Raw genomic sequence first — 25645 nt, 5'->3', positions numbered from 1 at the left:
CTGTTTGGTGGTACTTAATATTCCAAAAAAAAAAAAAAAAAAAAGAGACTCAGGCGGTTATGTTTTTAATCTAACGATATGTACATTTAGATCATTGGCTTGCCATAGAGCCAGGCACTGATGTCCACAAACTGGCCTGGATGTGTACTTTTGGTACCATTGTGTGTACCGTAAATCCCATCCTACAGAGCGCACCTGGTTGTAAGCCTCACCCAGTAAATTTGTAAAAGAAACGTCATTTGGTACATACGACACAGCTGTGTAAAAGCTGCAAGTGCCCACATTGAAATGTGAGATATTTACAAAGAAAGACAGTACACAGAAAGAGTTTAACGCTAACACAAGCGTGGCGCTAACGCTGACAGGGCCAGTTTAAAAAAAAAAAAAAAAACCAGTAAAAATCAGAGACACGCCAGTAACACAGCAGCAACACACTAGCGGAGTGCTAACACTAGCGCAGCACTTAAATGGCTCGTAAAAGTCACTTCCTTGGCACATATATTCCGATCTCACTCTTACCTTTTTCCGCTGAAGTGCCCCCTTGCGGCCGTTACAAAAAATGCACAAATTCGCCGCATCACCGCAACGGTTGCAAGCGTGTGGGGGGAAAAAGTCGCGGCTTGTAGGCCGGAAATTATGGTATGTTAAATTGATCAATGTCGATGCCATTTTTTGTACTACTGTGTTGTAATCATTTTTTTCCGCCTTTTAAAATGTTTAATCCTCAAATTTTACAGTAATGCAAATGTGTGCATTTTCTGTTGGGGTAAAAAAAAAAAAAATCAGAAAATGACGATTGCTGTAATATACAATGAATACTGTATTATTTTAAGTTATGTGTCCAGTTCCAGCCCTTTCCAAGACTTTGCTGCATTCTTCTTGTACTCTTCCAACTCCTGCAGACAGAAAAAATAATAATTTTTCAACATGAAAAAGTGTACTACTCAGCCACTTGGAAGAATGTGCTATGCATCCATCCATCCATTTTTTTTATTTTTATTGCACTTCCCCTCATGAGGGTTGCCATGAGCCCAGCTAACTTTTAAAATTTTAAAAGCTAAAAAAAAGTATATTCTCACTTACGGACAATTTTGAGTAATCATTGAACCTTAACACTTTTTTTTTGGAATGTGGGGATGATAGATGGATGCAAAAACAAATGACTATTTTATTAGGTTGATATTTTTTGTTTAGTTTTCCTCCGACCGCACAGCTAAATCCAGACTGCTCGTGAGCCTTTAACCCAGCCAGTGCTGCTATTGGTCAATGAGTTCATCCAGCCTCGAGGAAGTTAAAGGTAACGACTCACCGTGATGATCTTCTACAAGCATATATTGTCCGTACATTTCAAATTGTATTTTATTTTTTATCGGAAAGTGTCGCACGTGTGTTCCTACCTGATCTTTCTGCGCTCGCATGGCATCGATCTGCGGTTCGCTGTATTGGGGGTCCTTGGCTGGATCCTTAACTTCCTTCTTCTCGCTGGTGTTCTGCGCGCACAAATCAAATAAGGATCAGGATATTGTTTTTTGTTTTTGTTGTCACGTCGATTAAACGATGACCTCTGGAGGGAAGATGCGCTCGTAGACTTTCTTCCAGAGGTCCTTGGGGTCCCTAGCATGGAGGGAAGTGATGTCCACGTCCGTCGTGGGTGGAGAACCTATCACAAATCATATATATAGATTTCAAAATGTGGCTTGGGAAAAGTGTTTATCGTCCACGGGGCGTCCTGTCGTTTGTTTGCCTGACTAGTATCGGCCACAGGAGCGCACCGAGCTCACCGATTTGGCTGAAGGAGTCGGAACCCGCCGGAATGATGAGGGGCTTGCTGGAGTCGAATGACACGGTTTTCCTGGAAATGAGCAAGCTTTTTATGAGTTTGTATTTCATTTTATGTATCATAACAGAAGTTTGAGGCTTTTTCCAGTGAACTAAAATCTTTTTCTCTCTAACCTTTTCTCTGCTTAACTTAATCTTTTTATTGTCTTTTATTTATCATTTTTTACAATTATGCCCCAAATCTTTTAAGAACAAAATTCACTCTTCATGACCTTATTTTACATTTTTTAAAAATGTACAGTATTGACAAAATACTAATAGATTACATGGTAATGAAAAATAATAATGGACAGTATTTTTCCCCCTTTTTCATCACATTCTCGATTCTAGGTGTAATGTCTAAATGTTTCTTCAAAATATATTTTGAAAATATAAAATTATAATTAGCAGGGTTGAAGAAGGCAAGCTGCGTTCACCCTGCATCCACGTTGAAGGCCAGCTGGGAGAAGAAGCTCTTGGTCTTGGACATGAGGCTCTCGGACCTGATGCTGCTGAACTACCCGCCCGTCAAAACCGCAGAAGAAGAAAAGTGAAACGCGGCGGCGGTGCGAACGCGATGGCTCGCGCGCAACACATCATCTTACAACGAGTGAGGCGGCGTGGTAGTGCGCTACGAAACGCAACGTCTTGCACACCACTTTCCTCTTGTCCGATGGCAATTCCTGCGAGGGGAAAACAGTAACACAAAATCATGACTCGTTTCAAAAATACCCTCAAAATACTGGTGAATATTTTTTGCGCGTTTCACCTGGAAGAGGTCATACTTGCTGCCGATGATGAGCAGAGGGACTGGAAAAGCACTGATCAGCTCTCGGTCCTGTTCAAGCAGCCATCATCGTTACGTGCCTGCGATAACTGTACATATCGTTAGCGTGATAGCATATTTGTTTAAATCGGTGTCTGAATGCTTACGAGAAAAAAAAACAAATCAACAAATAAGCGGGCCGTTGCCTCAATTCAATTGTAGAGGATGGCAATGACCTCTGGTGATTGAGAATCTACATAGGCAAAAAGAGAACTTTTTAGCGAGCAAATTGGTAATTTTTTTTCATCATTGTGACAGAAAAAATAATTTCACGTTATATTCTTAGTAAAATTTGTAGTATAGTGGTGCCTTGGTTCTCGAACACAATTCATTCCAGAAGGCCGGATGAAAACCGAAACGTTCAAAAACCGAAGCACGTTTTCCATTACAATGAATGGAAAAAGCAATCATGCGTTCAGAGTCTAAATATTTTTTTTTTTTAGCTTTTCATGATAATAAACTGCACAGATTAAATACATGTATAGTTTAAATACTTTATAGAATAAAATAATTTAAGAAATATATTTTTTGCTTAAACCCGCAGTAGAGTATGCTCGCCTGGGGGTGCATCGCTGTATCTGTAGCGACTCGGGCCCAAGCTTTGTAAACCTTTTTTTTTTTTTAAATCAACCAAACTGCAGAATAACTAAACAAGCAATGATGAGGGGGAAAAAAGGACAAATTGTTTATTTGCACATAACGTATGTAACGTACAAAAAATGTAACTTGCAACTAGAGGTTAATGGAACAAAAGAAAAGGAGCAATGCAAAACAACTGTTTCAAATGTCTTCGGTGGGGGTGACTCGTCCCTTTTTCACAAAGAATGAATCTGTTTGTTTCTGCCATCTTTTAAGCACTTTTCTGAAGTGGCTCATAACATTCAAATTTTACAGTGCTCTGCAACATTCAGCTTTATTCGGGTGATGAAGTTCTACAAAATTCTGGATGTCGTTCCATTTGGCGCAGATAGCTTTTATATCGGCATTCGAAAGCACAGTAAATCATCGTGGGTCAGCCGGTTGGGGCATCCGAAAACCGATTTGTACGAAAACGGAGACGTTCGAAATCCGAGGTATCACTGTATATTTAATTTCAATGGATGTAATGACAAAAAAAAAATGTAGTTCATTGACTGTTTCCACGGCCAAATTTTCCGGAATGCTCGAAGACGCTTACCGGGAAATCTTTGGGCAGGGCGCGTGGGGCGAAGGCCGGCGAGCGTTTGGCTGCCGCCCGGCTCCTGTCGCCTTGACGCGCTCGGGACGCGGCCCGCTCCACGTGGGCCTGCGCCGCCCGCAACAGCGTCTCCGCGGTGGCCCACAGAGCGCACGGGGCTGACAGGTCCACCACCAGGATGACGGACAGGGACCTGCGCCACACGCGACGATCCAGGAACGGGTTCAGTTGCGCGTTGTGCGTGTGAAGCTACCTGACGCTGGCAGGTGTGATGGGGATCTGCATCAGGTCCGACAAGGAGGTCCCGCCTCCCAGCTCCCACAGGTGGGCGATGTCTTTGGGCTGCACACAGTGGATAGGAAGAAAAGAACCAGTTTTTTGGGGGGGGTATATATATATATATATATATATATATATATATATATATATAAAGTAAGTTCCAAAGTTTTTACACCATCAATAACATTTAAAGCACAGATGAAAACTAATGAAACCTTTTAGGGAGGTGGAGTAACAATGAACAACTCAAATGATGTGCTTGCTAAAGTGTGGACACCTTCTTAGCACTTTGGAGGTGCCCAAGTTGAGAATGAAACAGTCACATTCAAACTTGTGTAATGCGAGAGCGCCAAATTAAAGTGAGCTGTTCCGGGAGGCCTTTTGTGGCGTTTTAGGCTTTCTTGCAGAACCCTGCAGGATGTGTGAGGTTGACACTTTTGCAAATTGTTCATAATTCCAACACCTTGGCTCAGGCTGCACTTTTGGGTGTCAAATAACATGTCAGATTAATGATTTTTTAAATTTGGCAAGGGTCGTGTAGACTTTTTATATCCATAGTACTCACCCCTAGTTCAACTAAATGTACACAATGCATTAGGAGTGGATTAATTGATTCACTAAGTTGTTAACTAAGTCATTAAGTTGCTTTATAAAGACGAACGTGAAGTTAGGGGAAAAAAAACAATGGAGGGATGAGATTATGGTTGAAATAACACTTTTTGAAAAAAGGCCCATCACAAGTAACAATAGTAAGACAAAAATACATAAGCAGAAATTGTTTTTTTTTTGCCCTCTGAAATTAACGTTACAATAATGTTCTTAAATCATTTTTTTAAAAGCCATTGAAATTCCTCCCATTGTCAACGAGTGGAAAGCAGTCCATTCCCATCACAACCTACGATGCCAATAACAAAATACACTATTATTAAAAATTTGGGGTTTTTTTCTATTTACTTGCAAAATATGACACCGTAAATTCAATTTCCTATTGATGGATTATAACCAGAAAAATTTTAAAAGCATATTTCGCATTTTGGCTCATAAAAAAGCATCTAGACTTCCGGAAGAACTGTAGCTATTGGAAATGTTAGTTATCATTAATTATTTTCTTGGTGACAGTGCAACATTCCATTTCATCATTTCTTTCTCAGTCCGCGATTCATAAATGATAAATATGTCCCTCACCGTGTTGTGTCCAGTGCCCCTCCTGCCAAACGTGTACTCCAGAGCAAGGGTGGGCTTAGCTGGTTCGTCCCTGGTGAAGTACACGACAAGCTGGCACAGTATTGTAGCAATTATTAATAATATTCATATTTGAAAACTCACCTGTCCAGGCAGCGGAAGAGAATGGACGTTTTACCCTGCCAAAAAGAAAGATCGACATGTAAGCATTTAGCCCTACCAAAAATAAGTCATGATATGGGGAGGAAGCCTTGCATACCCCTTGCTTGCTTCCGATGAGAAAGACGCTCCTCTCCCCCGCTGCTTCTCCGCCACCACCGGCGTCCTCTCCACCGCCATTCTCCCGACTTTGGACCTCGGCGGCGGCCAAGTCCCACAACTTGTCCGTGCTGATACACAAACCTCTCCTCACGTTACTTGTCGTATCGTACAGAACCGTAACTCGAGGACAAAGCGCTAATCCTTACCAAGTTTTCGCCATCTTCACTTCGCGCAAACGAGCGACATAGCGTAGCGTTGTCAGGGTAACGGGCGCGTGTAGATGACGTATTTCCGCTTTACGGAAGCCCTGCAGAGACATTTCGGATGTGTCCCCAAAATGTAACATTTTATGAAAAAAATATCCACAAACTTGCTTTGTTTGTTTAACCAAATTTGCCTTTAAAACCGTCAACACGGTGTCTGACAAACGTTTTTAGTGGCTCCTACAAAGACCCGAACAACCCGAATACATGAACCATAACAACAATAATAATCTACTTTATTCAATAAAATGCATGGAATATATTTTAACAAACGGTATCAGTACTTTTTAAACCCTTGAAAAAAATCTCGTCCACTACTTGATAAAACTGAAGGAAATATTTTTGCCTACTGTCTAATTTTAATTTCTAATAGAGTAATTTTGTCAAATATTTACTGTCTTCAATGTGCATTTTTAAATATAGTTTTCCCCACTTGTTTAGGGTAATATTTGTTTGTACTCCTCATCTAATACTATCGTCCACAGCTTCACCGTGGCAGCTTTTCACTGAGTTGAATGTTTAGGTAGAGAAAAAAATCAATATGCAGAACAAACATTTAACAATTTAATTACACAATACACATAAAACTTCCATATCAACTTTAAAGTACATCAAAAACCTCAGTCAAAGACAGCTTCACACACGTAGGAGCCGTGCTCTTGTTTGGCAGACTTTTATCGAAATGAAATATGCGTGACGGGACGACCGCAAGTCTCACAAGTCTCTTTCCCTCTAATGTCATCAGAGGACCTGTCACGACTTTTTCCGGGGTTGGTCACAATAGGGCACATTTTCCAGCAGAAGATCCTCTCTGGGTCGAAGCACTGCGAGACAGAAAAGAATGAAAATAATCACAAATAGCCCTGAAAATACTCGAATAAAGTTGTATACATTGTATGGAAAAAAAATGGAGCCCGGAGGGGGGGAAAGAAACACCGACTAACGGAGTCGTTTGCTGCCGACGTGCTCCATTTGAACCACGCCCTGCCGTAGGACCGTTTCCACGTCTGAGCCCATTTGGATCATCTGTAACCACAGAAGGCGAATTTTCACTGGCCTCAAAACTTCACCCGACAAAATTCAAATTGCTTTATACATCACTGAACACTGAGTACTTTACCTTCGCAATGTTTTCTTCCGACGATTCGTGTTTATTTTTACGGAACTCCTCGTTGATCTTGGATTTTGCAGCTGCACGGAAGAACGCAACCATTACGCGTCAGTGCAATGATCAACTTTCATAAAGACGTGGAAGAGAGATTTTAATGTGGACGACCTGGTGACCAGTTCAGGGTGTAGTCCGCCTTTCGCCTGAAGTTAGCTGGGAAAGGCTACGGCACTCCCGCGACTCGGAAAAATGGATGGCTGAATTTGACTAGAGTGCGCAATCCTGACCTCAACCCTATAGAAGACTTTTGGATTTGGATCTGGGTCATAAAATCCCAAAAGAACAACCCGAACCATTGTGGAAAGCCTTTCTAGAATGTTATTATTGAAAAGGGTGGACATATTCAACTCAATGGATTTAGAATGAGATATCAATTGTGTGTGTGTGTCTATATATAGCTTATCCTCATGAGGGTCATGGGAGTGCTGGAGCCCATCCCAGCTGTCAACGGGGAGGAGGCGGGGTACACCCTGAACTGGTCGCCAGCTAATCGCAGGGCCACATCGAGACAAACAACTGGACTCACAATCACACCTAGGGGCAATTTAGAGTGCCCAATTTATGTTGGGAGGAAACTGGAGTCCTGTGAGAAAACCCACCCAGGCACGGGGAGAACATGCAAACTCCACACAGGCGGGTTCGGGATCAAACCCGGGACCTCAGAACTGCGAGGCCAACGCTTTCCAGCTGACCCACATGCCACCTCAATTAAATATATGCAATGTGTGTGTGTGTGTGTGTGTGTATAAATAAATATATATATATATATATATATATATATATATTTTTTTTTTTTTTCCCCCGTTGTTGCCAATTAACAAAACGCTTATTGTAACTAAACGACAAAAATTCATTCTCACTAGAATAACATTTAATTTTAGTCTGTAATCGTTTATGATGACTTATGATAAGGAGTCGAGTCAATTCTTCGACTGTAATCTTTACTTCAAATTCAGTACAAATACAGTGAGTGCGGGTGCATTTCGCCAGCTTTGTTTTGAAAAAAATGTAGCAAGTAAACAAACAATAATCTGACCTGCCAGCGCTCTCTCGTCATCTTTGAACACAGCCATCCTCGTTCTGTGCAGCGATTTGAATACGCTCAAAACCTGCACTTGCAAAATGAAAATAAAACATGCGAGATGGCTTGAATAAACACTACATGATTTTTTTTTCTACTAACGTTTTAATATTGTGGTAAGGTTTGCAGCTCACCTTCACGCGCGTTCCCATCGTGACTTTTTGAGTTTACTTCCGCCTTTGGATGAAGTCATCCACCAATTAAAGCAGCCTTTGCGGATCCGTTCCCCGGCAGCCAATCAGCTTTCGGCGTGCGCCACTGAGAAGTGACGTCGCCGAGTGACGAGTTGGTGTCTGCGCCAACATGGCTGACGAAACTGCAAGAGCGCAGGTTGCCCAACCTGGTGGAGACACAATATTTGGCAAAATCGTACGCAAAGAAGTCCCTGCAAATCTCATCTACGAGGACGATGAGGTAGAAAGTCATTTAGTGTGCTTGAACGTGCTCTCACGTGACTTTACACCGTACAAAAGATCAAGGCTAAGTGAATGCTAATGTTAGCTTGGTGCTAGTCGTGCAGGTCTCCAAGCACCGACGCATGTGACAATTTTTTTGTTATAGCGAAACTAAATTATATACGTCAGTTTTTATGACCCCAAGACATACTGCTTATCCTTTTTCTTCATACTCACACTCTTACACGTTTTTGATTGCCCTCCCTGAAAAGCGCTACAAATTCTATGCATTATTATGATTATTATAATTTGACGATCAAAGGCAGTTATATACAGTTTAGTATTATTTTTTTAGGTGTAGCTTCTATTTTAACCTTTTTTTCCCTTTATTACAGGTATGACAAAAATGTAGTTTTCGTTTATTAATTTATGTATTGTATGATTTTGAATATTTTTTAAATAGACTTAGAACTGTTTCATCCCTTTCATCTACATTTTTTTTGTACCGTAGTTTTGTAGTTTCCAATTTTTGAGTAATTAACATATTTTAAAAAAATCAAATTTTTGTATATGTATCCTAAAATATATATCTTCATAAACTTATTTTTTTTTATATGTGTGAATTTTCTGTGCAATACTTTCAAACATATTTGGCATTTTTTTAGACTTAATTTCATTTTCGGGACAAGGAAATGAGGAAGAAGTTCTAAGTTGTGAATTACTGCTAATTTATATTTGTGTTAATTATATTAAATATATTGGATTTTTTTTTTTCCTGTTTTTCTATTTCTTTCAAACATTTCTGTATTTTCCCACAATTTTTGTCCAATATTTTGTATTGTTTTCAACTTATGTTAGTAGTTTGTAAGTCACGTTTGTGTTTTATGTATTTGAACATTAGAAATGGTATTTTTATCGAATGATTTGGTATTCAGGAAATGTTTTTTTTTTGCATGATTTGAGCATTGTGAATTATTTTTACACATATGCTGCATACATGCACTGTCTCTTGCGGCGCAGTGCGTCGCCTTCCCTGATGTTTCCCCCCAAGCGCCAACTCATATCCTGGTGGTCCCCAAGAAGCCAATCCTCCAACTGTCCAAAGCGGAGGACGCCGATGCCGCAGTGAGGACGGGCGTCTTCTATACGCCACGCGAGGCGAACGGTGACGCTTCCTGTCTTGTCGCTTGACCGCCTGGATTTTTCTCTCCCCCCGGCAGCTGCTGGGGCACCTGCTGATCGTGGCCAAGAAGTGCGCCCAGCAGGCGGGCCTGGCCAAAGGCTACAGGATCGTCATCAACGACGGACCCGACGGCGGCCAGTCGGTCTACCACATCCACGTTCACGTCCTGGGGGGCCGCGGCATGAAGTGGCCCCCCGGCTGACCTCTGCCGCGGCGCCGTGTCTTCTTTCCTGTGGGTGAAGTCGAGCTAAATGTGGATGTTCAAACGGTGGTAATAAAATGTGACCCTCTCACAAGTTGTGTTGTTTCTTTTATTTCAAATACCGTAATTCCCGGCCTACTGAGCGCACCTGGTTCCAAGCCTCTCCGAGTACATTTGTAAAGGAAATACCATTTGGTACATACAAACGCCGCAGCTGTGTAAAAACTGCAAGTGCCCACATTGAAACACGAGATATTTACAAAGAAAGACGCTGCATAGAAAGAGTTTAACGCTAGTGCTAATGCTAGCGCAGTGCCAGCGCTAATGCAAACAGGGCCGGCCAAATAAAATAGCACTGAGACATACCAGCATAACACAGCAGCAATATGCTAGCACAGCGCTAATGCTACTGCAGCACTATTATGGCCGGTAAAAGTCACTTCCTCGGCACATATATTCCACCGGTCTCATTCTTACCTTTTCCCTTCGAGTGCCCTCTTGCGGCCGTTGGAAAAAATACACAAATTAGCCTCATCACCGTATAAAGCGCAGGGTTGAAAACGTGGAAAAAAAGTCGCGCTTGGAGGCCGGAAATTACGGTGGTCTTGGTTCTAAGTGGGTTCACCACTTGTCGTGTTGACAAATACACTAACGTAATCCTTGAGATGTATGTGCCCGTTTCCAAACTGTATTAATAACAGCATTGTGATTTCATCCAAGGGTTAATTTTGTTGACATAAAGTTGTTGTTTTTTTTCTCACTTCGTAAGCAAGTTGATGCCTTTTCCTGCTTAAGATTGCTGCTCCCGAATTGCCAGCAGAGGGCAGCAGTTTGCAACATTCAACTGGCATGAGGGGTGCGCTTGATCTGACAGTTTCAGACTTTCTTCTTTTCCTTTCAGCTTGTCCCGTTAGGGGTCGCCACAGCGTGTCATCTTTTGCCATCTTCGCCTATCTCCTGCATCTTCCTCTCTAACCCCAACTGCCCTCATGTCTTCCCTCACCACATCCATAAACCTTCTCTTTGGTCTTCCTCTCGCCCTTTTGCCTGGGAGCTCCATCCTCAGCATCCTTCTACCAATATACTCACTCTCTCGCCTCTGAACATGTCCAAACCATCGAAGTCTGCTCTCTCGAATCTTGTCTCCAAAACATCCAGCTTTGGCTGTCCCTCTAATGAGCTCATTTCTAATCCTATCCAACCTGGTCACTCCGAGCGAGAACCTCAACATCTTCATTTCTGCCACCTCCAGTTCAGCTTCCTGTTGTTTCTTCAGTGCCACCGTCTCTAATCCGTACATCATGGCCGCCCTCACCACTGTTTTGTAAACTTTGCCCTTCATCCTAGCGGAGACTCTTCTGTCACATAACACACCAGACACCTTTCGCCAGCTGTTCCAACCTGCTTGGACCCGTTTCTTCACTTCCTGACCACACTCTCCATTGCTCTGTATTGTTGACCCCAAGTATTTGAAGTCGTCCACCCTCGCTATCTCTTCTCCCTGTAGCCTCACTCTTCCCCCTCCACTTTTGTCATTCACGCACATATATTCTGTTTTAATCTGACAGTTTCAGACGGTTGGCCTTACTACCATTTCACATTTCCATTCACCATTTGTCTTTTCGATTCTCTCATTTAGCGCACGTGGATTTGTCTACCCAGCCATCTATCTTCTGAGCCGCTTATCCTCACAAGGTTTGCAGAAGTGCAGGAGCCAATCCCAGCTGTCAGCCAGGAGGCAGGGTACACCCTTTTTTTTTCCCCTTTTTTGAGACTGAAATCTTTTATATTTCATCTATATCATGTATGCATGCATATATATATATATATATATATATATATATATATATATAATGCTTTAGTGTATTTTTAAGTTTTTTTCCCCTCTGCGGATTATAGAGGGTTGAAATTACTAATTAATTGCGCAGTTATAGACGAAAGAGGACTTGCGATATCTCCCTTGACCACTTTCGTTTGCTCAGTTTTGGAATATTTTTCTGATTTATATATTTTTGGGTGGGGCAAGGGGTGAGGTCAAATACTTTAAATATTTCAGGAATTAATATTTGTTTTTTTTTTTTTCAACTGAAAAGGTCATTGTTGTGAAACGTGTAGATTCGTTGAGATTATTTTTTTTTTGGGGGGGGGGGCGGTACGGCTCGACGCGGGACGAGGCTGTGATCAAGACGCTTGTCGTGAAATTAGTCACAGCTGTGATAGCGGAAAACGGCATTGCTACCTGTTTACGGCATTGCTATCAGTTTGCAGTAAATTTGGTGTTTAGAATAACGACAACATTCCGATTTCCGGCAGCATTTTGGCGGTAATTCATCGGTATTTTCGATCTGATGATAACGTTTCGTAGAGACGCATTCTGTTTATTACGGCATAAGTGTAATTTATAGACATACGTACGCATATGTTATCGAGTGGTCTTCACGTTTGCCAGTATGGCGAACGTCTTGGAGCGAAAAGATGAAGATCGTGCCAGGGAAATTGATAAAAACCACCGGGTAAAAAAAACTGTTTCAGATGGGCATGGCTTGAAAAATGTGTAACCGTGCAGATAGAAACGAAAACGGTATCAACACGTCTAACCGAACACATACAAAAAGTGTGTTCCGATAGGAGCAAAAAATATCCAGGAGCGTATCCAAACCAGGAAACACAAAGGTAAATTTCTCAAATATTATATAACTGACAACTGTTAACACGATTAGGCCTATCTGTAGCACTGGCCCTGTAGATCACGCATTTTATTACTCACTTTTATATTTCATGATCTCTCTCTTCCATATATATATATATATATATATATATATATATATATATATATATATAAACAAATTACTTGTGTACTCATTTATGAAGTATAACTTGTAAGTGCAGTAGCCTATTTGAGATAAATTTCACTCAGTCTACATTTTTATGTCTGAAGTTTGGCAAAATTATTTTGGCTGCTCGGACTCATATTTTAAGTTTTCAAAATATCATGATTGCCCTATATTCACACTGTGAGAAGGAACAAGAGGTCACCATGTCTTTTATTTAAAAAAATGTCAGTGTTTTTCCCAAATTGGTCATTCTCATCCCTGATATTTGTGTATTAGTCTGCAAATATTTTTTTTTTTTTTTTGTCGTGGTTTCCTCCATTGTCTAGTATGTTTTAGTGATTATCTTTTTCCTCACCCTTTGTCATGTTTGGTCATATTTTGTTTTGGGACCAAGTTGTTCAGATTTATTTTTCTTTTTAATATGTGTTTTTCCATCCGTTTGTTTAGTTTCCATTTCCCGCTCCACATTTTATGTACACTATTATGTTTCATCCCTAAAAGTAAATTAATAAAATCCCACATTTTTAAGATCAACAATTCAAAGTCAATACATCAAGTGTAACGCTAAAGAGTGGATGGCTCTTTTTTTTAATTGACATTAAAATTGCAGTTTGAACAAATATAAAATACATAAAACATCCACAAATGACTCAACAAAAAAATAAATAAAAACTGGCTTTCTTCTCTTTACAAAGAAACAAAAACACCAGACGAGAAATTCAAATCAAATGAAAACCTAGCGGTACCAAATAGTCACATCAAATGTTTTTCTTCATATATAAAAAATTAAAAAATAAAGAGGGGACTCGAAAGTGGAAACTCGAGACATACACACACAAAAATAAAAACTCATGTGCAAAAAAAAAATTTTTTTTTTTTTTTAAACTTCAATTTCTGCAGAGCATCTCATCAGCGTCAACCTCTGGGTCCTAAAGCCTGTCCAACAACTACTCAACATCAGGCTACGCAAGATGAGCAGGGATTCGGGGAGCGGTTTAAGACCTTAAAGTGGATCCACAGGGACAAAACTGCTGGGGGCTGGGAGGGATCTTTGCCCCTGCCCCTTGTTTGCAAAAATGTACATTTATACATAAGATGAAGCCAGGTTACAATCAGAAATTAGGAGGGAGGGAAGGACGGAGCAAGGCGGGCGGAACGGACGCGTCCAGCAGCTTCTTAAAGCTTCATTTGACACAAATTACTGTTAAGTGACTACAAAACAACATCGGTATCCAAATATTAAAAAAGAGCAAGTTAATACCCTACCCGGACCCCGCCGATTAAATTGAAATAGAAAAGCCCAAATGCAAATCACAGGACATTTGAGTGCCGCTACAAACCGAACGGCACCGCACCAGACGGGCCAAACCAACGCGAGAACTGAACAGTGAGGCTGAAATGCGCATTGGGTCAGAAACTTTGGTAAGTGGTTATTTTGACAGTATATCTGCTCTACAGACAGGGAGACAAAAGGCTCGGTTCTTCACGTGCTACGAGAGCGTCGACTGCTGGGCAAGTTAAAAAAAAAAAAAAAAGTTAAGATTAATAACAATTGGACTGCGTATAAAACTGCATCGCTTGCAATAAGGGGAGCGTTTCCTGAATGTCACATTTAAGGCTGCAGCTGTTTTTAATACTGAAGTGCAAAAAAAAAAGTCACAAAATGTGCATTCTGTTGGTCTGAAATGTATGAGGGGGAGAGCGGGGGGGGGGTTTAAGGCATGACCTAAGTGAAAAAGGTGTGGGGGGTGGGGGGGGCACAGCAGGAGCAGGACGAGATTTCGATCAAACGCGCGTGTTCATTCGTGCGTCCGTTGGGAATCTGAATTATTCGTTCCTTCCGTTTTCAAATTGGCAATCATAAAAAAAACCCTGTGTAGTTTATGAGTCCTCCGAGTTATAGTGAGCAACAAACTGGACATTTTCTGTCAATGTTTAAAAAAAATTCTACAATATTGAGCTAACGTCTCTGACGGAAGGCACGGAGCACATTACGATAACGTTGAAGATATTTTGTCTTCGCTCTAATGTGGTCGACGGATCATTTGATGGGTTTGTGGTCGTGATGGGGACTTTCTTGTGGCGAAAAATGTTCGTTGCCAGATTTTTGGATGATGTCAAAACAATCAGTTATGGATATTAAAACCAAATTCAGTCCGACAAAAGTCCCCTTTCCATGTTTTGATTGCCAGTGGGAACGGACGAAAGCGAACGATCCGCAGATTGTGTCGTCCGTCTCACTTCTGTACGAGGGCTTCCTTCCCGCTGGGCCGCACGCGGGCGAAAGGCAGACCCCCGACGGACGTTAAGCCGAGGCCGACGGAAGCGTCGGGCGGAATCCCGCCAGGTTCCCCAGAACCCGGACGGATCTCCGGCGGCTGCTCGTTGGCCGGGAGCCGCTGGGGTCCCGGCCCGGCGGACGGGGCCGGCGGGGTTTTGCCGGGCTGAGGCTTGCCGAGGGAGATGGCGGCCACGCCGTCCAGCGTCCCGTCGGGGTCCAGCATCAGATTAATCACTAGGACACACACGCAGACGAGGAAGGGTAAGATGGCGTCTGCTTGGGGCACAATATTAGGTACACCTCACACAAAAGCAAATAACACCATAAACAATTCCTTCGCGTGGACATTTGATCATTTTTTAATTCCATTTTTTTTCCTTTTCTAGTATCTCTGTACTTTTTCAAAGTATTACAAGTTTTTTTTTTTTTAACATTGTGTATTTAAATATTTTCATCAAATTATTAGTAGAAAAAAAAAGTATCTCATGATTTTTTTTCCTGCCAAATTTACATTTTAATATTTTGTAATTCCTCATTTTTTGTTGAATTTGTTTTACATTTTACAGCCAGTGCTTATTTATTCATTAAAAATATATTTTTAAAATAGATTTGTAAATTTTGCATCCATAATTTTTTTCTAATTTGAATTTTCATCTAAAGGTTACAATTTTTTTGGGCCTCAGAATTGTGTATTTAAGGCTTTTTGTATTTTTACTGTCTTTTTGTTACATTACAATACAAAATATTGGACCAAAATCTTAAAAAGAATGAATATATATATATATATATATATATATATGATAGAAGAAAGAAAATTAGAAAAATATCCAAACAAAGAAAAAGGTAAGGAAAAAAAAAATCACCAAAATATGAGTCAAATAAAATTTTGGACAAAACTACCAAGTATTGAGTTTTTTTTTTTTTTTTTCCCAAAATAAATACCTAGATAATTATTGGTGGGAAAATTACACAAATATTAGACCAAGAGTACAAACATTGGAAAAAAAAAATACACAAAAATTCAGAAAAATTGAAAAGCACACACAGAGTCGATCCCAGTAGACTGAAAATATAATATATATGATATATAATAAATATTTTGCAATTATACAGTTGAGAGCTCAGCCAAATTGAATGATGTTGGATGTCTCCACTTTTCCATTTGTTAGTCACATTCGAATGATCTTATTGAAGGTCTGGTAGAATGTTGCATTAGATAGTGTTATGTCCAGTGAGTGCATCAAATGGTAGCTGCAAGTAGCATGTCGTTTTTTTTCTTTCTTATTTTTGTTTTTACCTTCAAGCTGCTTCTCCACTCTCCGGAGCTCAAGTAGCACAGATGAGATCTCCTGGGCAAACAAACGGCAGCGACACGATTGACGGATTTGTGGGACGTGGACAATTTCTGGAATTTGGGACGCTTGCGTTACCTTGTTGGAGGACGTCAAGAGCGGCACGTCGCTGTCGGACTTCAATTTCCTCTCGATGTCCTCCCAGTTGCGGTCCTGGTCCTTGAACAAAATCCTGGCGAGCCACAACACAACATCAGGGCGAGATCTTATTTGAGGATAGCAAAAAATTGCCATCGTAAACCAAGGCGTAAAGACCTGATTTTTCCCGCCGTTTTGTCAGCAGAATGTCGGATCTTGGCGGAGAGCTGAGAAATGGAATGGATCAGGAGGCTGTCCAGCACCGCCTGGACGGACACAAGCGCGACAAAAGCGTCAGCGTTTCAGTGCGCATCTGCCCGACGGCCGGCAGGACGCCGTATGTTTGTACGCTTACCTCCTCTCGGTTCCACGTGCGTCTCCGGAGCGCTCGGGGCTCGTGGCCCTCGGGGGCCCGGGGGCGGAGCTCCGCCCCGGGCTTGCCGTTGATCTCCGGCGTTTTGCCGCCGTCGATGACGGGAGGGACCTTCCGGAATTTCAGGCTCTCGTCAAACACGCGATCCACCAGCTGAGCGGGACAACCGCAAACAAAAGTTGCATTTATGTTAAAAAAAAACCAAAAAAGAAATGCCCAAATATTTCACAAGCACAAAAAACAGGAGTGAAAAATACTCAAAGGTGAAAGAAAAATACAAATAAAATAGAGTAAAAATGTTAAAAAAAAAAAAAAAAGCTAAAAAATATTTCGCAAGCACAAAAATTGGGAGGGAAAAATATTCAGAGGTGAAAAATACAAATAGTATTACACGGCCAACATATGGAAAACAACTAATATTAAATTATTATGATTACATTACACAAAAAAACAAACATGGTAATGAAAAATACACAAAATTCAAAAGAAAACAGACCTGCTTTGATGAAAAAGTATGAAATAAATACATTTAGTGAGAAATCTTCATTACAAAACAAATTTAAAAAATATGTATAGAATGCAGAAAAAATATACAAGTTTAGACAAAAAAATTATGAAATGTCAAAAACAACAATATATGTACAAATATCTGAAGAAATACACAAAAATTAGACAATGGGTGTCAAACTCAAGGCCCGGTGCCAGATCTGACACACCACATCGTTTTATGTGGCTTGCGAAAGAAAGTGATGATTTTAAGTTACCATGGTTTTAGCGTAAATTCATTTTAAAATTCATAGGTAATAGTTAAAAAACAAAAATGTTGAGATTTATTTTTTTTATTTCAAAATGTAGCTTTCTTCTGTTGTATTAAACGTAAATAGTTTCACTGTCATTCTGCCCCTCTGAGGGAAATGGTAGCAATATTTTGTCCCATGACAAGAATGAATTTGACACCCCTGCACATTCACAACAACAACAAAAAATAACACGAGATAATTGTTAACTGCTACTTTTCGGGATGTTAGTGACAATCAGAATGCCAATTTGTGAGAACTGAGGACGTGCAGCAAAGGTTGAAAGCAGCTTTTTGGGGATGGATGAAGCACAGCACGCCATTCAAAGCGGGAAGAGGATCAAATCGGGCACCTGTCTCATGCTGTCTCGCAAGTCGGGTCCCGCGGGCCGAGCCGGGCCTACCTCTTCGCGGGTGTCGATGGCCGAGCCCGGCGTGGTGGCGGCCGTGCTGGCGGCGGTGCTGGGCGCCGTGTCGGACGAGCTGACCGAGTCGATTTTGCCGGCCACGTCGTGGATCTCGCGCGCCAACGTGGCCAGGTCCTTAGCCAGGTCCTGGCTGATCCTGCGCACACATGGGAATAACCTGTTCACCATCAGATAAAGTGATTTAGAACATCATCCCACACATGCAGCATTAATATAAAATTGTCTTTCATTTATGGAAGGGAACAATCAATACCTGGCAATCTCCTCGCTGTGCGCCGTCCAGTCCCTGATGTACTCGTCTTGCTCCTTCATGCGGTGTTTCAGCACCGCCCCGCCTACCGCGGGCGTTTGGCCCGGTACGGTTCCTGAGCCCGAGCCCGGGGTCGCGGCGGGTCTCGAAGCGCGGGACGGAACGAGGTGATGCGGCCGCGTGTGGGGTCGCCCTCCGTGTTTGGGAGCGTTGCGGCCCGAGCCGAACTCTTCCTCCGAGGTGGACGCGTACTCGGGCGGCAGGCGTCGCCACCTGTTGCTGCTGGAAACTGGCAAGGCGGAAACGAGACGCTTTAGACATTAATGTGCCGTTTACACTTCCTACAAATAAATTCCACTTCAGTCGGTATTATTTTCCTTTTGGAAAAAAAATCAAATGGGGTTTTAAAAGGGAATGCTCAGTGAAGCAAAGAGTTATCAAATTTAAAAAAACAAAAGCAAAAATTGTATTAGGAAGCTGCCTGGACCGTGATGAGGCGACAACAACGCTCTGCGGCCACTGGCCAGTCACGGCCGTCTTGAATATGGACCTCCACGAGGGGAAGTCGCATTCTGAACCCAATCGCAAGTTCTACTCCCGTGCTGAAGTGGGGAGGAGAGCATTTGGGACTTCATCACGGTTTCACTTGACGGACTTTAAGGGAGAACTCACTGCAACGCAACGCCAGACCTGGGTCGGCATCTGGACACTTCATTAGGTACACCTACGCTATCTATTGTGGATGTAGTTTACGGAGACGTCATCGCAAAATGACAACAACAAAAAATATTGCACTATAAATGCAAAAAAATATATTGAAAAGTACTCAAATATTAGCCGAATGCAAAATTTCAGAAGAGAAAATATTGGTGATAAAATATGGGTAAAAAAAATTAATCCAGACAAGTTGAACTAAAACATAAAAGTTTAAAAAAATACAAAAGGGTAAAAAATAAACATAAATATGAGAAAAAAATTAAATACAGTATAGACAAAAAACATTTGTTAAGAAAAAAAGGTTTACAAGGCTGGGGGCCAAGTCGCTACAGATACGGCAACGCACTCCCAGCTTAGCGTCCTTTACTACTAAAGCATACATTTTAAGCAAAAAATAAATATATTTCTTAAATTATTTTATTACATAGAGTATTTAAACTATACATGTATTTCTACTATGCAGTTTATTATCAGGAAAAGCTAAAAAAAAAAAAAAAAAACGCTTTTAAAATAACTTTTTTAGGCTTGAATTGCATTATTTCATTTTCCATTCATTGTAATGGGAAAATGCGCTTCGGTTTTCGAACGTTTCGGTTTTCAACCGGCCTTCCGGATCGGTTTGTGTTCGAGAACCGAGGCACCACTGTATTCCTCAGCAGTTTCTTTCATGTTACTATTCAATGTGTTCTGAAATGCTGCGTTTTTGTGTGGATCCGACCCAGGTCTCGACACACGTGCACCAGCACGCACACACTCCTAAGAAGATTCTACAATGCCAATACAGTACCACCAAGTTCTTCATCTGTATCAGCGCCACCGGGCTCTGGATGAGAGCCTTCTGGACCATGAAAACCAGCAGAAATGTTGTCAACACAATTTGTGAACCGCAGCAGACAAGCAGCCGGCACAGTCTGTTTTTGTCGCGTGTGCCGTTTGCTCACCTGTGGGAGAGCAGTAGCCGGTCGTAGCGGTCTTGGTTCTGGCTTCGTTCAGCTTGGACACACTGTTGGCCCTCATCCTGGGGGTCAGCTTGTTCTCGGTGGGCGTGGACGAGCGCAACCCCAGACGCAAAGCCGTCTCGGCCGAAAGGCGCGGCGACGCCGTCGAGCTCCGCGCCGAAACACACTCCGAGTCGCTGCGTGCCGAGATGGAGCCCACCCGGTTGCGGCGTGGCTGCGCCAGCATGTCCAGACGCGACAATCCCGCCCGACCGGACGGCGGTTTAGAGGTGGAGCTGGTGGTGGACACCTCAGACGCCACCGAGACTCTGTCCGCGTCGGCCAGATCCGTGTCGGAGGTGTCCCCGAGTCGGGCTCGGCGCAGGAGAGAGGCTCGAGTGGGACGCGGTTTGGGCAGCGCTGCCTGCTTGCTCAAGGAGGACGACGTAGCGGCCTGGAGGGTACGGCTGCTTTTGGAGGAACCGCTCACGGCGTTCCTGGCGGACCTGCTCTCGCGTTTGGCATCCAAGCCGTACCCGGAGTAAGTCTCCTGGTCTGATGAGAGGATGTCCGAAATCGGGAAGGAGGAAGTCTGATCATCGTCCGTGAGCTCGAGGGACGGTTGGCGTGCTCTGGAAGACGACGGGTGAACCGAGCGGCGCGCCTCGGTCCGACTCGTCGCTTCCGCCGTTCTGCTTTTGGGCTTCCTCTCTAATCGGTCACGCGTGCCGGCGGAGACGGCGGACTTGGAGGCCACGCTCATGTTGCTCTTTTCCCGGTGCATAGTGCTGAGGGAACGTCGCTTCTGCACGCCGCCGCCCTTCCCGTCGGCCTCGCCGGCCACGTGACTGGCGGTGCTGGCCGTGTCCACGTCCGACTCCGGGGAGACTGAGTTGGTCCGAGCGCGGCAGTTGTAGCCCGAGACCTGACTGCTGATACTGCTGCTGGTTTTAGCGGGCTTGGGCTCAAGTTTGTTTTCATCCCTCAGTTTGGCCTCTAAGAAGGCCATGACGGCTTCGGTGTCCTTCAGGAGCGTAGCCGTGTCCATACTTCCCACAGAGTCGCTGCGCTCGCGGGTTCCGGCGCCACCTCTGTTGATGCGTGGGATGAGTTCTGTGGGGACGCTGCCACTGGGCTTCTCGATGGTGAAGCTGCCTTGGCGCACCAGAGGCTTCCCGGACTTGTGTCCGCCATCTTCTTCCTCCTCCTTCCTTTTCTCAGACCTGTTCCTGCGCTCAGCGCTGCCGGAGCTCCGCCCGGCGGCCTTGCTCGGCGAGCAGGTGGCGCCGGGTTTGCTTTTGCCATTCATGTCCCCGTTCTCCGTGGGTGGCGGCGGGGATTCCCCGTCCCCCTTGTTCTCTTTCTCCTGGGCTTCCGTATCCTGCTTTTCCCCGATCTCGGGCCGTGGCGTCTGAGGTTTGGCGCCGCCGGGTTTGTCCACGGGGAGAGGGGGGAGGGTCCTGCGCTTGCGGTCGGTCAGACTTGACGAGGATTCGCCTCGGGTGAAGGGCGCACTGGACTTCAAGGCATCCCCTCCTAAATGAGTTAAATGGAGTTTGATCATTTCAAAGGGAACTAAAACCTTTTTTTTTTTTTTTTTAAACACAAGAAAATATTGTTGGTGGCAGAACTGGTCAAAACATGGTACTCTGCATTTGCAGAATAAAAAGCAGACAGAATTTAAAAAAAAATTCCCCAATCGATCGAAAACAGGCAAGATTTATCACATTATGCCAAGTTAAAAATCACGCAGTCATTTGTACACTTTTTTTTTTTTTTTTTTAGCCAAGCTAGTCCCGATTCCTGAAAATGTCTTGAGTCAGACCTGAGTCAAGTCATGTGATTTGACTGAATGAAAAAAGACTGAAAAAGAGCCGAGGGGGTCTGAGGGCTGCAACCATGATCAAAGGATAATCACCGATTTTAACGTGTGAGTTTTATAAATTGTGTTATGAATGCAAAATATCTAGTACATCTAAAAATAAATGCTATTCTGTTTCCAAATTGTACACCATATCATCGTTCATTATTTAGGTGCATCCCTTTACTCCAAAAAATTACAAATTCAAGTAAACTACTAAATTGAATTCAGATTTGCGTCATGGCATGCAAGCGTGCTTTCGTAGTGTGTATATCATTTTTATTCAAAAACTTCTTGTTTTAGTAAATGATTGAAACGTATGAATTGGACAACAATTATTAATGTCACGTGTCGTTATCAGTATATAATACAGACATTTTTCCAAGTAATTGCTTCTGAACTCTCATCGTCTGCAACTGGGGTTGGTTGTTGGGCTTGGGTTGACATCTTAATGAAGCAGCTATGGAAAAGTTTGTTTTCGTTGCTTTCAGTTGTTTGACGTGTTTTTGTCATTTCGCATGAACTGCCCACACCTTAAAATCTCTTGAGCCATAATCAATAGCATCCTGACCCCACGTGCGCAATGCTTTACCAAGTCGATCGATTTTGCGAGTGAAGTCGCTTAACAGAGTGGTAACTTCCGGCATCGACGGTTTCTCGTTCTATCCAATCCCATCGGAACTTATTTTTGACATTTCCATCAATTTTTTTCACTCGAAAGGCGTCTTTCCTCTCGAGCACCGTCTTGAAAATGGCCCCATGATCTGCCTTGTATACAACAAGCGTTTTATTGGTCAGGAGAAACACATTCGACCAATCAACAGGCGTGTATCTAATCTTCCACCTCGCTTGCAAAAGATATACGAACCGTGTGGATTCTGGCACGGGTTACAGTCGGAATATTGCAGAAAAACGGAGAATATATATATATTTTTTTTAATCAGTACAATTTAAAAAGACGGAATTCCGCGTATAAAGAGAAAAATCACACGTCTGCTGAGTCAAGTCACGTGACTCAGATCCTTCACTTGTAGCGCGACGTGACCGTGCACACGCGCGTGTACCTCTTTCTTTGTCCTGGAAGACGGCGGTCTCGGCTCCAGAGCCTTCCGGATCGGTCCGGGTGTGGTTGGCGGCCAAACTTGCCCACTGGGAGACCCAGCTGGAGTCAGTCAGAGGAGCCTCAAGAGAGGAATTTTCAAGTGAGAATGCAAAGAGGCAATAAATACTTCAGAGCAGATGGTGGATGGCGTTAGCGTTCATTTATAATGTAGTGCGTGATCATCGGTAAACATCTAGTGGTGGTTCTTTCACAATAAGCCTGTCTGGGAACGTAAAAAGGAACACGAAACCCAGTTCCTACAAAGACAACGCTCACTCTTGTCAAATTGTAATAAACTTCACCTCTGGGGTCCTAGACAGAAAACTACGAAATGGCTTATTATTCTCCTTGGAGAAAGAAAAACAGAGAGCGAATCATCTAAACAGCAGAATAGATTTGGTGATACCCTTGCAAAGCGCCCCTTTTCTTTTTCAATGCGACTGCCCCCGTAGGGCAAAATGTCTTCAGTGGGATGTGGGTCAGTCTCAGGGAGGGCCCGTCTACTCCCGTGGACTGGGAGGAAAGGAGAGGCGGCCAGCCGTGGGTGTGACCGACACTCACATTTCTAGACTCTTTGAACTCGAGAACGCTCGTCATGAGCTGGACTACAAGAGCTGCACCAAAACAATCTGCATTAAAAACAATCTTTTCGTTTGCAGTGAGGTATTAGAGTGAGAAAAAGACGAAATCTGCACTTGTACACAACAATAATAGTAAAATACAGTATATAGAGCTCGTGCACGTGATGTCATAAATTTGCCGGGGCCATATTGCCGGTCAAAAAGAGCTGCTCGACAGTGTGGGGGACGTTGAACCGGAGCAGAATATTCACAATGCCGGAGACTTGTGCTGTTGGTTGTTACAACAGACGATATTGTGATGCATGTTATACTTGTGATACAGATATTCAAAGAGATCATTCTATGGAATACTAGCTGAAAAGAGCGGAAAAGATGGATGGATTTTGGCAATTAAATGTGATGGATGGATGGATGGATGGATGAAAACAAACACAACTGTGTACCGATCACTTCACTTCAAGTAAGAATTATTCTTCTCAATCTCAAATTAACAAAAAGTATTTATAATGCCAAATTGGCTCATTTGAGAACAATGCATGTTAAAAAAAAAAACGACAAGGAGTTGTCTCCAACATACACGGAAGCGTGCTGCGGCCAACCTCTCCCCGACAGATTTTATTTTATTTTTTAAATATGCATTGTTCTCAAATGAGTCCAATGCATATTTAAAAAATGAAAACAAACCGTCGGTCACGCAGAGGTTTCCGTAGGTTAACGTGTGGCCACAACACGCTTCCATGTACGGAGGCGCAAATGAGCCAACTCGCTTGTCCTGTATTTTTTTTTCCCCAATCATAGTTAATGAATCCGAGTTTGTGTAAAACCAGGGGTCATTTATTTAAATATTGGTATTTGTATTGAATACTGGCTGAAAAGATCGATGGATTCCGGCAAAGGTTAACGCATCGACGAACACACTTCCGTGTTCACAAGCCGTCAAAACCGTCACTATGTGGGATTTATTCTTGATTGAAAACAGATCCAGGAACGAAGTATCTGTATGTGTCCAGACTTTTATACGCTTTCAAACTCTTTCGTGTAAATCTGGACGACTTACTCACCAGATACATGTGTAGATCCAGTTGTCCAAGACAAGCGGAAGGAATTAACAGTCCAATTTCTTAGTGTCGAAAACATTGATATCTTCATTAAATATGGGTCCTCTATGCTGAGTTTCTATAATTTTTCCAAGTACTGTCGTGTATATTCGCCTTCTAAATGTCTAACAGTAACGGACAAGACCCTGGGCCTCGTACTACAAGATGTATTTGCGTACCGTCTCCAACCGACTTAACATTGAGCAATGCTTAGCTTGACCGGCAATATGGCGACGTAAACAAAAGTCATGTGATTTTATGACGTAGGTGCACAAGCTCTATACTACTGCCAAATGTCAATCAAAACCAAGCATTCAATTATTACCTTTTTTCCTGTATCTCCTGTTTCCTTTCCTCTTTCCTCCCCTTGGGGGTCTGATATAGATGAGTCCTGGTTCTGCTGCACCCCAAACACCTGCAAAAAAGACCACCCCAACCCACAATGCAAAGCCATCAAATCGCATATTTGGTCAGCATACCAATCAACATCCCATATAAAGACTAATAACGTCATTATGTAAGACTACTGAAGTGCAAAAACAAAAAAAACCCAGCAACTTAGGAGGCAGCTGGCGCCATGGCAACAAGGAGACATCAAACCAACTGATCACAAAACAGAGCAGTAGCTAATTAGTGGCAGCTAATGATGGGAATTTACATAATACCACTTGCTGTTTTGACTGGAACACAGCGAGCCCAATAATTACAGAACTTTGAAAAGTAAGTGCACCATGTAGAACAGGCAACTCGTCGAGTACATAAAGTGACGCCGTGCGTAGGCATCGAGCGCTTCCCTACCTTGTCAATCATGCGCCTGGCCTCCTCCTCCTCCGGGTTTCTATTCTCCAGCTCGATCGTGTAGGTGCCGTTATCGCTGCGGTCGTCCCCCGCCTCTTTGCCGGCCGCCACGGCCGCTTGCCCCGCGAATGAGGTGTCCTCGCTGGCGCTGGTGGGGCTCCCCGTCGCCAGGCCCGTGCTGATTGAACTGCGGCCCACGCTGGGGTCTTCGGACCGCTGCTTGAGGAGCACGCGGGCCGCCGTGGGGGCGCCGGCAGCCACCGTGGCAGAGATCGGGGCCGGTACTTTACCTAGAAGGAATAAATGCAAGACAATGCATCGATG

At 43.0% G+C, this 25645-nt stretch overlaps 4 protein-coding genes across 10 annotated transcripts in view; 1 reads left to right on the top strand and 3 right to left on the bottom strand.

The window, feature by feature from the left end:
- Positions 1 to 48: 48 nt before the first annotated feature.
- Positions 49 to 5861, bottom strand: dync2li1 (dynein, cytoplasmic 2, light intermediate chain 1). Its single transcript, XM_061837202.1, has 13 exons — positions 5750 to 5861; positions 5542 to 5671; positions 5427 to 5461; positions 5286 to 5355; positions 4075 to 4163; positions 3822 to 4014; positions 2588 to 2656; positions 2424 to 2501; positions 2256 to 2335; positions 1782 to 1852; positions 1563 to 1660; positions 1398 to 1490; positions 49 to 896 (listed from the first exon to the last, which is right to left on the bottom strand). The coding sequence occupies exons 1-13, from the start codon at positions 5761 to 5763 to the stop codon at positions 834 to 836; spliced, it is 1083 nt and encodes a 360-aa protein (XP_061693186.1). The 5' UTR covers positions 5764 to 5861; the 3' UTR covers positions 49 to 833.
- A 496-nt stretch (positions 5862 to 6357) lies between these two features.
- lyrm7 (LYR motif containing 7) lies at positions 6358 to 8294 on the bottom strand. Of its 2 annotated transcripts, none has more exons than XM_061836970.1 (5): positions 8190 to 8294; positions 8011 to 8083; positions 6927 to 6997; positions 6747 to 6832; positions 6358 to 6630 (listed from the first exon to the last, which is right to left on the bottom strand). In XM_061836970.1, exons 1-5 carry the CDS (start codon positions 8205 to 8207, stop codon positions 6582 to 6584), a joined length of 297 nt encoding a protein of 98 aa, XP_061692954.1. In that variant the 5' UTR covers positions 8208 to 8294; the 3' UTR covers positions 6358 to 6581. The 2 variants fall into 2 exon arrangements, with proteins under 2 accessions (XP_061692954.1, XP_061692953.1); XM_061836969.1 differs by having other exon boundaries at positions 6751 to 6832; positions 8190 to 8290.
- Positions 8295 to 8304: 10 nt separating this feature from the next.
- Positions 8305 to 9929, top strand: hint1 (histidine triad nucleotide binding protein 1). Its single transcript, XM_061836968.1, has 3 exons — positions 8305 to 8469; positions 9471 to 9575; positions 9671 to 9929. The coding sequence occupies exons 1-3, from the start codon at positions 8359 to 8361 to the stop codon at positions 9833 to 9835; spliced, it is 381 nt and encodes a 126-aa protein (XP_061692952.1). The 5' UTR covers positions 8305 to 8358; the 3' UTR covers positions 9836 to 9929.
- Positions 9930 to 14399: 4470 nt separating this feature from the next.
- cep170aa (centrosomal protein 170Aa) overlaps positions 14400 to 25645 on the bottom strand; it is a 39983-nt gene continuing 28737 nt past the window's right edge. For 2 of the 6 annotated variants that reach the window (XM_061836663.1, XM_061836658.1), the window contains 11 exons: positions 25322 to 25611; positions 24849 to 24938; positions 22808 to 22925; positions 19886 to 21418; positions 18231 to 18516; positions 17903 to 18134; positions 16736 to 16906; positions 16558 to 16646; positions 16381 to 16474; positions 16248 to 16299; positions 14400 to 15184 (listed from right to left, as the gene is read on the bottom strand). In XM_061836663.1, the coding sequence (XP_061692647.1) occupies positions 14907 to 15184; positions 16248 to 16299; positions 16381 to 16474; positions 16558 to 16646; positions 16736 to 16906; positions 17903 to 18134; positions 18231 to 18516; positions 19886 to 21418; positions 22808 to 22925; positions 24849 to 24938; positions 25322 to 25611 (3233 nt within the window). In that variant the 3' untranslated portion in view covers positions 14400 to 14906. The remainder of the gene's footprint in view (positions 15185 to 16247; positions 16300 to 16380; positions 16475 to 16557; positions 16647 to 16735; positions 16907 to 17902; positions 18135 to 18230; positions 18517 to 19885; positions 21419 to 22807; positions 22926 to 24848; positions 24939 to 25321; positions 25612 to 25645) is intronic. The other 4 variants (XM_061836659.1, XM_061836662.1, XM_061836660.1 and 1 more) reach the window with 4 other exon arrangements.

The sequence above is a fragment of the Syngnathoides biaculeatus genome, chromosome 12, assembly GCF_019802595.1.
Source record: "Syngnathoides biaculeatus isolate LvHL_M chromosome 12, ASM1980259v1, whole genome shotgun sequence".
Taxonomy (NCBI): domain Eukaryota; kingdom Metazoa; phylum Chordata; class Actinopteri; order Syngnathiformes; family Syngnathidae; genus Syngnathoides; species Syngnathoides biaculeatus.
The sequence above is the reverse complement of the archived record's forward strand: the minus strand, read 5'-3'. Positions and strand labels throughout refer to the sequence as shown.

Coding starts and splice junctions, on each gene's coding strand:
- dync2li1 (XM_061837202.1), bottom strand. Junction 4,164..5,285: donor GGGGCACTGGACACAACACG/GTGAGGGACATA, acceptor CACTGTGTGCAG/CCCAAAGACATCGCCCACCT. Junction 2,657..3,821: donor CCCTGCCCAAAGATTTCCCG/GTAAGCGTCTTC, acceptor CTGCTTGAACAG/GACCGAGAGCTGATCAGTGC.
- lyrm7 (XM_061836969.1), bottom strand. Junction 6,833..6,926: donor CGGAAGAAAACATTGCGAAG/GTAAAGTACTCA, acceptor CTGTGGTTACAG/ATGATCCAAATGGGCTCAGA. Junction 6,631..6,750: donor CGTCGGCAGCAAACGACTCC/GTTAGTCGGTGT, acceptor TCTGTCTCGCAG/TGCTTCGACCCAGAGAGGAT.
- hint1 (XM_061836968.1), top strand. CDS start 8,359: ATGGCTGACGAAACTGCAAGAGCGCAGGTTGCCCAACCTGGTGGAGAC. Junction 8,470..9,470: donor TCATCTACGAGGACGATGAG/GTAGAAAGTCAT, acceptor CTTGCGGCGCAG/TGCGTCGCCTTCCCTGATGT. Junction 9,576..9,670: donor CGGAGGACGCCGATGCCGCA/GTGAGGACGGGC, acceptor TCCCCCCGGCAG/CTGCTGGGGCACCTGCTGAT.